The sequence below is a fragment of the Dendrobates tinctorius genome, unplaced genomic scaffold, assembly GCF_039654945.1.
Source record: "Dendrobates tinctorius isolate UK_male_01 unplaced genomic scaffold, ASM3965494v1 ptg000406l, whole genome shotgun sequence".
Classification (NCBI taxonomy): domain Eukaryota; kingdom Metazoa; phylum Chordata; class Amphibia; order Anura; family Dendrobatidae; genus Dendrobates; species Dendrobates tinctorius.
In genome coordinates this window covers 645,564-660,734 of record NW_027362071.1, presented here as the reverse complement: position 1 = coordinate 660,734, position 15,171 = coordinate 645,564, and the positions used below count along the sequence as shown (strand labels likewise).

Here is a 15,171-nt window from a genome sequence, read left to right as displayed (position 1 = left end):
TTTTTTTCGGCACCCATAAAATGAATAGGTGAATCTTATCCGAAAAACGGATGAGGCTTTTTTCACACTGATCAATCATCTGATCAGCCCAATTAAATAACACTGGTCCTAATGCCGTCTGTGTGAGGTCAGGATTTTACATGCACAGTATTTGGACAGAAAGTATGTTCACAGAAAGGAACCCTCAGAAACAAGGCAGAAGCGCTACCTCTGTGTGAAAAGAAGAGCCCATCAGTCACTTCCTCATCCATCACATCAGCTGTTTTCCTACAGCTCTGAAGCGGCTCATTCTGACATCCATTGCTTTTTGAGTCCCAGACCTATCTTCATCAGGGTGTTGGATCCAATTTTCATCCATTTTTGGTCCGTGTGTCCATTTTTACCATAAGTATGGTATTTTTTATAAAAAAAAAAATCCAAAAAGCTTTTCCTACCCATTAAACGGTAAAAAACAGAGGGGATTAAGATGACACATGGACGGCATTGACAGGTTTTCTGGCTAAGGATTTCACGGACCCACTCACTTGAATGGGCGAATTTGATCTACAAATTGGATTAAAATCAGACGTGTCTTTGTGGACAATTGAACAGAAAAAAAAGGACCATTTGGTGGTCAGTGAATGACTTGTATGTTGATAAAATATCAAGAAAAATGTCAGTTTTTTGGGTTTCATCTTTATAATGGATTAATTGAAAACACATGCCATACGGATGGGCAGTGGCATTGGGTCGCCCTCCCAGGGCCGTGGGGTACTCGGTACCGCGCCGGTGTCAGCGGGATGTGTCACAGCAGCGGTGACCCGGTCCGTGGCCCTGAGCGCCCAATTAACGGGGAAGATTGAATGGTAGAATGTAGTTAATGGAATAGTTCGTGACGCCACCTGTGGTATTCGGCAAGTGAGATGTTAGGCCGACGCTGCATGCAGATCTGCTGGGGCTGGTGGTGTGTTGCAGCCAAGATGGTGAAGCTCCCCACAGGTGGAGCTGTAACCCCAGGGCAGTGTAGATGTAGGGGTAAAGGAGAGGCACAAGCGGTGTAGTAGCGGGTACCCAGATGTAGCAGTGCTGGGTGTGTTGGCGCAAGAATCAATGGAGGACACCAGGGCTTGTAGTTCCAAAGCTTTACTCACAGTCTGTAGTACACACAGGTGCCTGCCTCTGTACTGTGTCCTCCGGGTCAGAGGCTCAATCAACCTCCAGGTCAGATGGAATGCTCCCTTCCAACGCTCCGCCAACATGTGCATTTCTGAACGTCTTCTCTATAGCGCCTTTAAGTGTGAAGTAGTCCCAGTACTGAGTTACACTGGAGTGCCTCCTGACAGATGTTCCCAGGAACTCTACTCGTATGGCAGACAGCTGTAGCCTGCTTCGGGGACTCCTTACTCCTGAGTCCCGGCTCTCTATCCAAGTTGCTGTTGTGCTCCCAAGTCTTAGATGGGAGTAGTGCATTTACAGCCCACTACTCCACCGGTGTCTGCTGTAGAACCATTAGTGTCCATACAACCTCGGGAACCGGGCCCCGGCCTTGCACTTATAACTTCTAGGCAGGGTTTTCCTCTAACCCACGTCCTCTGTTCCCCTTTACTCCTTCGTTCCGTACTAATCTCTCCTCATGGAAGATCAGGTTTCAGTTCAATGTCTTTCTCCTTCTTTCCTTTCCCGTGCCTTCAGACCAAGGTCACTAAGGCAGCTGCAGCACCTCCTTCCTCCATCCCTCTCTCAGGGATCTTCTGTCCTCACTCCTCTCTGAGTGACTCTCCGACTGACTGACTGCCTGTCCTAACCCTTCCCGCTCTTTTATGTATTCTAACTCCACCCGCCTCCCAGCACGTTTCGTGTTCCAAGCAGGGAGCAACCAAGGGTGCTCTGCTACACTCCAAGCAGGGAGCCGCAATGTGGCTTTGCTGAACTACTGTGTTGTGTGGGATGCAAGTGTTGGAGTGTGGTCAGGAGCCTCCAACTTACCTGGATGGTGGGGGACCACACCTCAGGAGGAGGTGCAGTACCTCTGTGGCAACTGAGCCTCAGGGGTGCCACAGCATAACTAGAGTCCAATGGACCCCAGTGAAAAATTTGGACCTGGGCCCCCACCTGCATGTTGGTCAGATGTTTGGACTCTCTTAGCATTCTAGATCTTATAATGACATGCTTGTTTTCACCTCCCATGTAATAATCTTGCCCGTCCTAGCTGTTTGCTGTAATCTCTGCCGTCATGGCTCCCATCCTGTAATAATCTCTCTCATCCTAGGCCCCTTCCCGAGATAATGTCCCACATCCTGTGCTCCTTCCTGGTATGACATCCCACATCCTGTGCTCCTTCCAGGTATAACGTCCCCCATCCTGGGCCCATTCCTTGTATAATGTCCACCATCTAGGGCCCCTTCTTGATATATCCCCCTCATTCTGAACCCCTACCTAGTATAATGTCCCGTTCTGGGGCCCTTACTATCAATCATATGTCCCTTACTGTAACAGTGTTCCCCATCCTGAGCCCCTTTCTAGCATAAAGTCCCCCATCCTGGTATATTGTCACCCATGCTGGGCCACGTCCTGCTATAGTGACCCCAATCCTGGGCTCCTTTTTGGTATAATGAATCCCATCCTGGCCTGGGACCCTTTCCTTTAAAATGCTCCTTATTCTGGAGCCCTTCCTTGTATCCTCAGAGACACGTTCTGCTGACATACGCGCTGGCTTCGGCAGGCCCGCCTCTCGCAGAGACCTTATCGTGGCCGGTCATCTGTAAAAATGGATTTATATGAACTACCACATTGCTTTACATTGATCTGTATGTTGCATATCTACAGTGCACAGACCGAAAATACACTCATGTAAACTTCACTTTAAAGAGTTTATACCAAGATCACAACATATTTGCAAATCGCTGGGGGTTTGAGCCAGGGATTCCACCAATAACTACAAGAATATGGATTCAGAGTCTTTAATTTTAATGGAGCAGCAAATCAGGTATGTGCACTTGGTACAACACAGCTAAAGGTGACCACAGATGGTTGGCGTCCATGCTAAAGCACCACTCCAGTGTTTTGTTTTTTTTTATTTTAGCCCTGGAGTGGTGCTGCTAATCTAAGGCCCCTGCACCCAATATTATTCTTAACACCTGAAGTCTTCAGCTCTTCCCAGCGCCTCTCTGGTCCTGTGACGAAATCTTGCAACTGGCGCGGGCCACAAGCTCTCAGTGTAAGTCAATGAGGACCTCATTCTGACTCTCATAGACTTAGTTGTGACTTCCAGATCACCCGGCAAACACTGGAGAGATCCAGCAGGTCAATAACTCCTGGAGATCAACCGGAACAGTGCCCAGAACAGCTAATAAGTCAACACTCTAGTCTTGAGAAAAACCGAACATGTGCTGCCAAGAACAATGGCAGCCTACGTGCGCTGACCCATCCATTAGTGATCTTTGTATGCACAGCGCAAGACGACATTCGCACATCCATGTGTCACAGTCTGAGCATTGGTTGTCCACGGGTCTCCTGCCCTTCTGATAAGTTTGGGGCAGGACACCCGTGGCTGGTCTGTGCATCACGTTTGTGTGAATGCGGCATAAAAGCCGACCGGTAGTCGTGCTGATTATTATACAGGTCGACCACAAACATTAAGCCAATCGGCGGTCATTGAACTACGCAGATCGTCTAATGTGAACGAGCCTTGAGTCGTGTATAAGATCAGCGCTGGAGTTTTATGGTTCCGATCTGTGAATGTCACCAGGACAAAGTGCAGGAATCTGGGCAACAGGTCAGTAATGCGGCAGAGTCAGCCGAGTTTATCACCGTCGCACTAGGGCAAGGGTCATGAAATCTACACGACTATTACATTTCTCAATCTTCCCTGTTCCGTGTTCTTTCCTATTTCTATTATAGATGTATATTGCTGCACACAGCAGCGCACGGCTCCGCAGCGTCCGCTCTTAGCATGGGAAGACACGGATTGCACACCTTGCCTTCACAAATGACATAATATTCCGCTCACAGAGCAAGACACTTTTAGGTGGAGGATAAAATATGAAAAAAAAATATATATATATATATATATAATAGATATATATATCTCCATCTTATTTCATATCTGAACTAAATATAATTTTCTTGACCTTTTTTATGGTCCCTTTAAAGTAATAAAGAGTAAAAAAAATAAACACAAGTAATAACAATATGTATATTTATTAACACAAATTTGAATTGCATACTGGTCCATGGGTAAAGAAATACAGAAATGAGCCAGAAATCCTTAAAATATTGCCCCTATGGCAAATTAGCAAAGAAAACCTTAGTATTTTATAGCCAGAATTAGAAAAATATTGCTGCAGCACCACCCCTATTTCCATTAAAGTGGATCGCTCAGCGCTGTAATACCAAGTACAGCCTAAAGACAACGGTGGTGCTGTGTTACAGAAAAAAAAAAAAAAAAAAAAGCCTTATTTTTCTACTTTTGGACCTTTAATATAATTATTTGTCACTGCCAATGTGCTATAACCTATAGCAACAGAGATCATGCAAAATAAGCATTAAATGGAAAGGCCGAATTTTTGGGGCAATGCAGTTTGCACCTATTAAGCCCTGAATGATGGTCTCAATTTCTTGCTTCTTTGGCATTTTTACTATTGGGGTAGTAGTGGTAATATTAGTAACACGGGGCAGAGGCTCAGGAAAAGGTTTTGGGTGAAATTTCTGAATATAGCCATGCAGTGCTTATTCTATAGCAGCAGAATCCTCAGTCAGGGGAACGGTGTCAAAGCCGACCCGCATAGAATGTAACCTGCTTGGAAGGCACAATGCCCAGATATTACGGTTTCTCCGGCAGTGCAATATTAATTTGCATGTTCCGACCATAGAAATGGCTCATACCGTCAGAGTGACATTGTCTTACCGCCTATCACGATAAATAAGCTTACCGAACTTACTTGCATTTTGCTATATTATTAATTCATCTATGATTTTGGAGTATGGTTTCGGGTCAGTGCATCAGTCCAAATGCGGGCTTTAACTATTACAGTGCCACTGGGGACCATTTACAACAATAGTGCCGCCGCTGCAGTACCCATTATGTGCAATGCGTTGTTCTAAAGACTCCGCTGCACTGGAAGTCATCTGTATTCAGACACAGTCTTCTGTTCACAAGGAACTAAGCTACTTTCCTAGAAGGTCTACAGATCCCCCGAGAAGCTCAGAGAAATACAGTAATAGAGAGGACCAGAGAGTCCGGAGCCGTCCTGAATCTTTAATCATGCTTCTTATTGTTCTCTGTGGTTTGCAAGGAAGATAAAAAGTCCACTATGAGCTTGGCTGATTTTCGTGGTCGCTCCATCACTACCGAATGGCCGCAGTTCTCCAGGATCTCCACTTGGCTTCCGGGGATTGCATTAGCTAAGACGTCAGCTCCAGAAACATCAAGTACCTAAAATAAGACCAAAAAAATATATATATTAATGCCTAATACTTCTGTGAGGCTTAGATTTACTGTCCATATAAAAATCCTCTAGTAGTGAAAGGTGGGGTCCTCTCCTGCTATGATGGACTCGGAAGGTTTTACTATTCTATGGCTGAGCCATTCACTTAAATGGGCCTCATTTAAAGGGGATCGGTCATCAGGTTTATGCCTCCCAATCTGGGGTCAACATAAAATATGGAGTCACTAACTGAGATCCCTGCATTATATTTTTTTAATAAATATTACCTTTTTATTTCTGCGGCCAACTTGGTTCTTAAAACAGAACCTCCATGTGCCCAATCCACGGACAACATGTATCAGACATTGGCTGTAAGATTTCAGCCATGCAGGTTAGATCGGAGGGCTTCTCTAAATGACATTTTAAAATAAAAATTTCTATCCTGTTAATTTACTCCAATTATATTAACCAGCACTGTGTCCTTACAATTGCTCTTTTTGCCTTTCTACCCAGCTAATTCTTCTCTTGTCTTTGTTGTATGTAGAAACAGGAAGTCTCTTTTCCCCCTGCATGAATCATCGCCTTCCTCACCTCCTGACCCAGCTGTTCCCTCCTCCCAGGATCTTTTGCAGTGATGACTCATGCAGGGAAATTTGACCTCCTCTTTCTACATAGAGCTTAGAAGGATTCAGCTAGTCAGTTATTCATCATGTGAGGTCATAGACCTAATGGAAAAAGAGAAGAATTAGCTGGGTAAAAAGGCAAAATGAGCAATTGTAAGTACAATGAGTGACAGGTCTCTCCCTGCATGTGTGTACTGGGAAAGAGACGCGTCAATCCTGGTCAAATACAAAATATTTTTTGTTTCTCTCAATTATCTTCCCATTTCTTTTTTGGGGGAAGATATCCAGTACTTAGAGGGGATCGCCACATGGTTCTCGGATCATTCCTGGCAAGGGCTAGCGGTAATAAACCTTAGTGAGTTTTTAAGCAGTTTAAGAAATGTCTGTTTTGATTGCCTTTTAATAATTTGATCCTAAAATATCACTACAGTGTTTTCTCTCAATACTTATCATACAAAAGAAAATAAAGAATCCACTTACCTGGTCCTGCCTGCCCCATATTATTTGGGTGGGAGCAGTGATTCTGTGCATGCTCTCATGTAGAGTGTGACGCGATTTCTCTTCTACCATATCTAAAAATACTAAACAAAGAAGTTCATTCATTATCATTTGCTGGATAAAACGGGAATTTTTTTTGGGGGGGAACTAATAACAAAAATAAATCATAAAAATCAAACATAATATATGCGAGAGGGGACTCAAATGAGGTCTCCTTATGGTGTCCATATTTAAAAGGGCTTCTCTATTGGAGACATTGCCTTTAATAGAGAAATGGACATGGTTGGCAAACTTCTCTAAATACGTTATGGTCGGCAATGCTTGATATATTTTATTTGCTGATTTATTTTTTTTTTTACAGTCAGACCATTTCCATTCATTGCCAAGCAGTCATCTATTATTAATGGTAAAGAAGATCGTTATACCAATCGGTAATAAAATGCCCATTCATTTCCAGCCGTGTTCATACATTAGTAGTAGGGAGGTTTCTACGCCGCAGAATGTTATATCATATGCGTTTGCTATAACTTACATTTTCTATAAAAATCATTGTGAGGGATGCGAACATCAACAAGTCCTTGTAAGACCTAAAAATAAAGAAAGACATTATTGGGATTAGATCTAAAATATATTTTGGTAATATACTGATACACGGATGTCATAAATGAGGAAAGGATCCAGCTTGTGTTAGGATTCTAAGCCATAGCACATATCTAAAACAACATTTTCAGGCTTGCAGTTATTTCAATGAAGAGATCGTGGAGGCAGAAAATCGGTGTAATAAGGTACTATTTTTACATATCAGCAGTTACCAGCACTTACTTTTCAGACTGCAATCTTTATCCCTTCATTCATTTTGTAACCCCCTAACATGGAGTTTGCAGACTGATACAAGTTACAAATGTCTCGCTTAGTGGGAGTGTCACTCCCAGGAATAAAGGCTGGATGTGAGCTGTGTGTATATCCAGGATGCGGCTTTGTTCATTAGTTACGATGAGCAAACACGCTCAGATAAGGTATTATCCGAGCATGCTCGTGTGCTGACAAAGTGTCTTCGGCGTGTTCAAAAAATATATTAGAGTCCCCATGGTTGTATATCTCGGCTGTTAGACAGCTGCACTACATGCAGGGACAGCCTACCAAACAAGCAATCCCTGCATGTGTTCAGTCTGTCTAACAGCGCCGAGACATGCAGCCGTGGGGGACTCGAACATATTTTTCAAGCTGTAAAGCTCAAGAACTGCATTTATTTACTCTTCTTGTGCTTTCCATCTTGTCTAGAATGAATTTGTTTTCTCCACCATCCATAAGACTTTAGATACTTTCGTCCTCTCTTAATGCTTTGGAGATCTGTATACAACGCTCCTCCTGATGCCATCTATAATGCCGGGATCACACATGCGAGAAACTCGGACGAGTCTCGCACGTTAATACCCGGCACTTCCGCTGGCACTCAGATTGGAGCGTGCGGCCGTATAGCAATACATAAAGCTGAACGCTCCGCTCCTGAGTGCCAGCGGGGCGGCCCATCATGGTCTTCAATTAAATAGAAAGAAGATATCCTGATATTAAAATGAGCATTTTAGGAGTCCAAATGTATTCAGTCTCCATGATCCCATCCTGATTGATAGCAGCAGCAGCTTATACTGAGCAATGTGAGACCTCAGCGAAGAGGGACAACGAGGAGCTGTCAATCAGGCTAGGTGGACTTTAAACTATCCAAAAGGATTATACAACCATTCTGATGGGAATTTTCAAAGTAATTACACCAGCCTCATCAGGTTTTAAAGATCTATTTAAAATAGATGCAGTTGTCATTGTGAAATCTGGTGAGGGATCTGATTTAAAAGGGAAAAAAAAAAAAAAAGTTGCTAGGTCCAAACTGGAGGTTTTTTTGTCTATAGCAGATTTGAAAAAAAAAAAAAAATTACCGTACATCATTCTTGTCAAGACATAACTACTTTTTACACAACCATCAGTAGAGATATCTTTATAACATACCCATGTCGGTCGCCTTCCCAGGGCTGTGGGGTACTCAGTACCGGGCCGGTATCAGCGGGATGTGTCACAGTAGCGGTGACCCGGACCGTGGCCCTGGGCGCCCAATTAATAGGGGATGTTGTGAATGGTGGAATGTAGTTAGATGAATAGTTCGTGACGCAACCTGTGGTGTTCGGAAAGGGAGGTGTTAAGCCAACGCTGCAGACAGATCCTCCGGGACAGATGGTGTGGTGCAGCAATGATGTTATAGCCCTCCACAGGCAGGGCTGTTGTCCCAGGGCAGTATAGATGTGAAGACACTTAGATGGTGTAGTGTTTGGCACAGGGGATGTAGCAGTGCCAGGCGGATGGATGCAGGAAGGAATGGAGGACACCAGGGCATGTAGTTCCAAAGCTTTACTCACAGTCTGTAGTGCCTGCTTCTGTGCCGTGTCCTCCAGGTCAGGGACTCAGTCAACCTACAGGCAAGATGGAATGCTCCCTTCCACGCTCCGCCAACTTACAGTATGTGCCTTTTCTGAACGTCTCCTCTATAGCGCCTTTAAGTGTGAAGATCTCCTAGTACTGAGTTACACTGGAGTGCCTCCTGACAGATGTTCCCAAGAATTCTACTTGTACGGCAGACAGCTGTAGCCTGCTTCGGGGACTCCTGAGTCCCGGCTCTCTAGCCGTGTTGCTGTTGTGCCCCAAGTCTTAGATGGGAGTAGTGCATTTACAGCCCACTACTCCACCGGTGTCTGCTGCAGAACCATTAGTGTCCATACAACCTTGGGGACCGGGCCCCCCATTGCGCTTAGAACTTCTAGGCAGGGTTCTTCCTCTAACCCACGTACTCTGTGTTCCCTTTTACTCCTACGTTCCGTACTTGTCTTTCTCTCCTATGGAAGCTCAGGCTTCAGCTCAATGTCTTTCTCCTTCTTTCCTTTCCCGTGCCAGCTGGCTCAGGTCACTGAGGCAGCTGCAGCACTCCTTCCTCCATCCTTCTTCCAGGGATCCCCGCTCCTCTCCGAGTGGCTTCCTCTCTCCTACTCCCCTTCTGACTGACCTGTAATCCTAAACCATCCCGCTCTTTTATGTGTTCTAAACTCCACCCACCTCCCAGCACATTTAGTGTTCCAAGCAGGGAGCCACCAAAGGTGCTCTGCTTCTCTCTAAGCAGGGAGCCGCAATGTGGTTTTGCTGAACTACTCTGTTGTGTGGGGTGCGAGTGTTGGAGTGTGGTCAGGAGCCTCCAACTTACCTGGATGGTGGGGCACCACACCTTAGGAGAAGGTGCAGTACCTCTGTGGCGACCGAGCCTCAGGGGCGCCACACATGCTTAACACAATGATTAGTGCCGGCATAGTCACAAGTATTTTCTAGGGAAACCATTTTACAGGACATATTTTACGCTTCCTTTTAACAATTAGTGACACTTCCACCGATTCTGGGAGGCAGTAATTGGGTTTTCATGCTAGCAACGTGCCCATTTGTAAATGACGATGGCGGATCTTTCATCCAAGGCCTGTCAGTGATTATAGGCTTGTGATTAGCTGGACAGCTTAATTATGGGCTCCTTAATCTTAGGTAACAATATTCCAGAATGTTTTAAAGCGAATCTGTCATCAGATTTCACAAACTAAAATGCTTTTATAACATTTCTAAATAGATCACTCAAATCTCATGAGATGGGGGGAGGGCACCTGTTTAGGCGCTACCCAAACCCCAAGTTTGAATCACCCCTCAGCTTAAGAAAATAAATATATTCAGTATCACCATGTCCATAAAAGTTCTATTTATGAAAGGAGGAAATTAATTCAACCCATAAACCCCCCCCAAAAAAACAAAAAAAAAAAAACAACAAAAAAAGAAAGGGGGAATTAAAATTACCACCAAAAGTCAAGAATTTACACAGCACAATACTGATAAGACAACCATAACCTACCAATTCATTTTGAGGGTGGTTGCTTATTGCATTAGTTCCGAGACCTGGCCAGGCAAATACTGTTTCCCTTTATTGTTGTGCAAATTCTTGAATTTTTTTTTGGGGGGGAAATTTAATTCCTATTTTTGTGGTTTTGCTTTTAATTTTAGTGTAAAAACTCGAAAGTATGAGGACCCTTGAGGCGGGTTGCGAGCTTTTGTATTTTGGCCAAAATATCGACTAATATCTCATATATTACATATATTTTTTTTGCACATTATTTTTATTCAGGGTGCAGCCAAGTCCATCAGTGTTGACCTTGTAACCTAGGGTGTCTGTCCTCATGGGGTGCACTGATATAGTGCTGAGCCGCCCACCTGATCTAATAGTATGGTTGCACTAATAGGCTGTAAGTCAGACACTGCACTACTTGTGTGCGACCAGCGCCCTATACAAGCCTTTTTTGTGTGCAATTTTAATACTAAGCAATCACCCCTTCCATGAACTGGCAGGTTGTGAGAGTGGTGGTCTCATCAGTATTTTGCCCCTGTGTTGCCGCCATCTATATTACATGGGTTTACTGCACCCAGTTAGTGCTTTAGTTCTGAGACCTGGCCAGGTACATACGGTTGCCCTTTTTGGCAGTGTAAAATCATTGCTGCACCTCCCTCAAGAAAAAAATGCAATGAAAAGTGAACAATGTATTGTATTGACCCAAAAAGCGGTATAAAATAAAAAAAAAAAAAAACAAAAAAAAAACCACACACTATAAAAAAAAAAAAAAAACACTGGCAGACAAAAAGGATGTTCTGCAATGAACGTGCCCTTTAAATATTATATTTACTAGTTTAATGTCACAGATGTATTTTTGTAATACAGTATGTGGATTTAACCAGTGATGTCAAGATACACAAGGGAGACGGTTAGTAGGGCAGAGAAGTCGCGGCCACAGAGGACTGTGTGCCAAACCTACTAATAAGCGCCATCTGTGCCCTGCTCTGTAGAGAGCCGCTCTTGTACCGCCACATATACAGAAGTAGCTAACACACATTATCAGACTTGGAGGCCGTGCTCAGATTTCTAACGTAGCAATAGAGCTGGAACATATGGTCGAGAGAAACTGACAGAACTTCACCCAAGAACAGAAATCTTAGTTACAACCAATATGGCCGACACTTCGGTTCCAGCTGTTTGGCCAATTAAAAAAAAAAAAAAAAAAAAAAAAAAAAAAAAGTTAACGCAGTATCCCCCTCGCAACTAGGCCGAGCCACCATTCAGAATTGTACAAACGCTGGCTGCTATGGCAGCTGTAATTGGTTGTCATTGTCCTTTATGATACAATAGGCCTAATTTAGGAGAAGCCAAGATAACAGTTTGTTACCCAATCAATGATCAGCTTTCATTTTCATAAGTTGCTCTAGAAAAATGAAAGAGGCACTACGATTGGTTGCAACGTGCACATCAAAGCCAATTTATTATACTATAGCGTCATGCAAGAAATATTGAACATACATATATACACACACACACACACACACACACACACACACACACACACACACACACACACTTTAGTTCTGACCTGCTGCGGGATCTTGAAGCGGACGTATGAACAAAGCTTCAGCATTTGCTCCATTTCTTCCGCAGTTGACGGAATGAGGGGAATTTTCTCATCATTGCCAGATTCCTTTATATCTTGCAGCTGTTTTAAAAATTTACTATCTGTAGGATACTGCAAACCTAGTTATGGGGAAAAAAAACCCAGGATAAACAATCAATTTGACCCTGACAATTTTAAGTCAGGATTATGCATAATAGTTTAATAAACACTTTAAAATGGGTTAAATAGGTCCTTCTAAAAATTAAAAAAGTGTTTTATATATTCCAGTCTTAGAGGACATGCCATAAATGCACTTATAGGTCTCACCATTGGGGATCTGCACCCATATGGAAAAAAGGGGCTCCCCAACCTACTGCGCCCATGTGGAAAGAGGAGGTCCCCAACACACTGCACCCATGTGGAAAGAGAAGGTCCCCAACACACTGCACCCATGTGGAAAGAGGAAGTCCCCAACACACTGCACCCATGTGGAAAAAAGGAGGTCCCCAACACACTGCACCCATGTGGAAAAAAGGAGGTCCCCAACCTACTGTGCCCATGTGGAAAAAGAGGATCCCTCAACCCATCTGGAAAGGCTGCTGTCGCATCCAGGCAAAAAGTAGACAGGTGGTCACACAAATGTGCGTCTCTTGACAGTCACTACTATAGTAGAGAAAAGGAGGAGTCATACTTCTGTTCGCCACATAGGTGAGGATCCCTTAGATTTATGCTAGATCGAGAAAAGTTTGATATCTACAATCATTGATTCCCAATCAACAAAAGCATGAAGTGTGCAGAGAATTCTAGAGTGGGAATTGGAAATTGGGGGGGGGGGGTCAATGGACCTTCAATAACCCAATAGTTGAGGGTTCCAGATGGTGGACCTGGCATTTCCATCCAGAATGTAAAACTGGCCATAAATTCATACAGTGAAAGCTGGATAACCAACTTTTAGGCGCCACAACAGTGTACCATGGTACCTACATGGTCAACCCTCTGTAATAACACATGCCATGATGGGCATGTATCACCCTCTGCAACAGTTTGTGCCACAGCATGTGTGCGGCCCAAACTAATAATATTCATAGCTGACTGTTCCCATCTTAGAGGCACATACGATACAGTGGTTCCACCTGCGCCATTCCCAAGGAGACATTTATGCCAAATGTTAGTGCCTGAACAGTAAACAGACCCATGACTGTGGATTTACAATATATAGCCCATGAATTTACCTGCAGGGCAAATAAGACTCAAGCTGGAGATATCAGAGGGATATTCGGAAGCATACACCCCAGCAACGCATCCCCCCATGGATGTACCGACAAGATGGAAAGGCTTTCTATTCAAATTTATGCTTTCAACAAACTGTCAAATTAAAGAAAGAGATGACATTTCAGATTTTCTTCGTTTAAAGAGTAATTGTCATTTTAATTTGTATTTCATTAATCAATAGTACACAAGAAAATAGGAAATTTTGTAATTTATCTTATGGGAAAAATTGGCTTCTTTCTCTGCCAGGACTGATTAAAGCACCACTCCAGTGTGGTTTTTTTTTTTTCTTTTTTATTTGCAGTGCTGGAGTGGTGCAATTACTTTAAATTCCCTTTTCTATTATTATATTCACCAGTCGCTGTCTTCATCTTTTATCGGCGTCGCTCCGTTTGCTCTTCTGCAGGTTGTGACCTGCCGGATTACTCCAGTGTTTGCTGGGTGATCCAGAAGTCACAACCGAGACCCTGAAGGAGGCCTTACATTGACTGATGTTCAGAGGTAATGATCACAAGCTCGCAGTCAGAAGTTATGGTCCCAAGATAGCAGCGCGGGACTTGAGCGGCTACAATAGCTCAACGCAACATGGCAGCTGGTAAGTATACAGCCAAGTTCCCACGTCACATGCGTTTTTCCCGCAAAATATAAGCATTTTGCAAGCGTTTTTAGCTTGCAGAATGCGTGCGCTTTCCAAGCGATTTCAAGCATCGCTTGCAAAAGTGATTGACAGGTTGATCACACTTGTCAAGCATAGTGCTTGACAAGTGTGACAAATTTTTTACCATTGATGCTGCCTATGCAGCATCAATTGTAAGAGATAGAATGTTAAAAATAGTGATATACTCACCCTTCTGATGGCCCCCGGAATCCTCCCGCCACTCAGCCACGCTGCCGGCAAGCTCCGTTTCCAGGGATGCTTTGCACGAAGGACCTTAGTGACGTCACGCTCGCGAGACCGCAACGTCATCTCAGATGATTCGCGCAATGCATCCATGGGAATGGAGCTTGCCGGCAGCGTGGCTGAGAGGCGGGAGGATTCCGGGGGCCATCAGAAGGTGATTATATCCCTTTTTTTTTTTTAATTTTAATTTTATAGGAATATGGTACCCAGGGTATGGAGGAGAGTCTCATCTCCTCCAGACCCTGGGTACCATCCGCACATGAAGCGCTCACTTTACGCATGGTGGGCATAGCCACATGCGTAAAGTGAGTGTTTCAATGCAATCCTATGGCGGTGGAATTGCAGCGATTCTGCAGAAATAACGACCATGCTGCGGATTTTACCGCTATGCGATTCTGCAGCGGTAAAATCCGCAGCATGGGCACAGCAACTGCGGAATCCCATAGGATTGCATGGGAATGCGTTTTATTAGCTTTTTTTTTTTTTTTTTAAGTTTCTGCTGCGGCAGAAACGCATAGAAAACACAACGTGGGCACACAGCCTAAGACTAAGGTCAGGGAACTTAGATTAGTTGCACCACTGCAGTGCAAGAATAAATGCTGGAGTGGTGCATTAGTTGTCAATTAACTGGTAAAACCTGTATTCAGGGAAGAGATTGCTATATTGCCAAGATAGATGACAGTTCAAGAGATTCTAAGAAGCAGCGGATATAGGCAGATCCTCTCCCCTTTCCCATTAAAAAGAAATTCTAAGGCCCCACCAGTAACATTGACTCTGGTGGCCCACTGTACAGCTGCATGCAAATATCAGATTACCCTCATTCACAAACTTCTCTATGTTTTTATATAATAAATGAGATAGTATGTTAAAGGAATGTTGAGATGATGCCATTGTCTGTACAGAGTGAAACAAATGTATCGTGCCAACTACATCTCATGTAGGTGGAATGGAGAGTGCATTCCTGCATGGGG

At 43.8% G+C, this 15,171-nt stretch overlaps 1 protein-coding gene across 5 annotated transcripts in view; it reads right to left on the bottom strand.

Moving 5' to 3' along the window:
• Positions 1-4,160: 4,160 nt before the first annotated feature.
• ABHD6 (abhydrolase domain containing 6, acylglycerol lipase) overlaps positions 4,161-15,171 on the bottom strand; it is a 30,069-nt gene continuing 19,058 nt past the window's right edge. For all 5 annotated transcript variants that reach the window (XM_073563905.1, XM_073563903.1, XM_073563904.1 and 2 more), the window contains exons 5-9: positions 13,263-13,395; positions 12,013-12,170; positions 7,059-7,113; positions 6,509-6,609; positions 4,161-5,413 (exon numbers count right to left, since the gene is read on the bottom strand). In XM_073563905.1, coding sequence (XP_073420006.1) covers positions 5,237-5,413; positions 6,509-6,609; positions 7,059-7,113; positions 12,013-12,170; positions 13,263-13,395 — 624 coding nt within the window. In that variant the 3' untranslated portion in view covers positions 4,161-5,236. The remainder of the gene's footprint in view (positions 5,414-6,508; positions 6,610-7,058; positions 7,114-12,012; positions 12,171-13,262; positions 13,396-15,171) is intronic.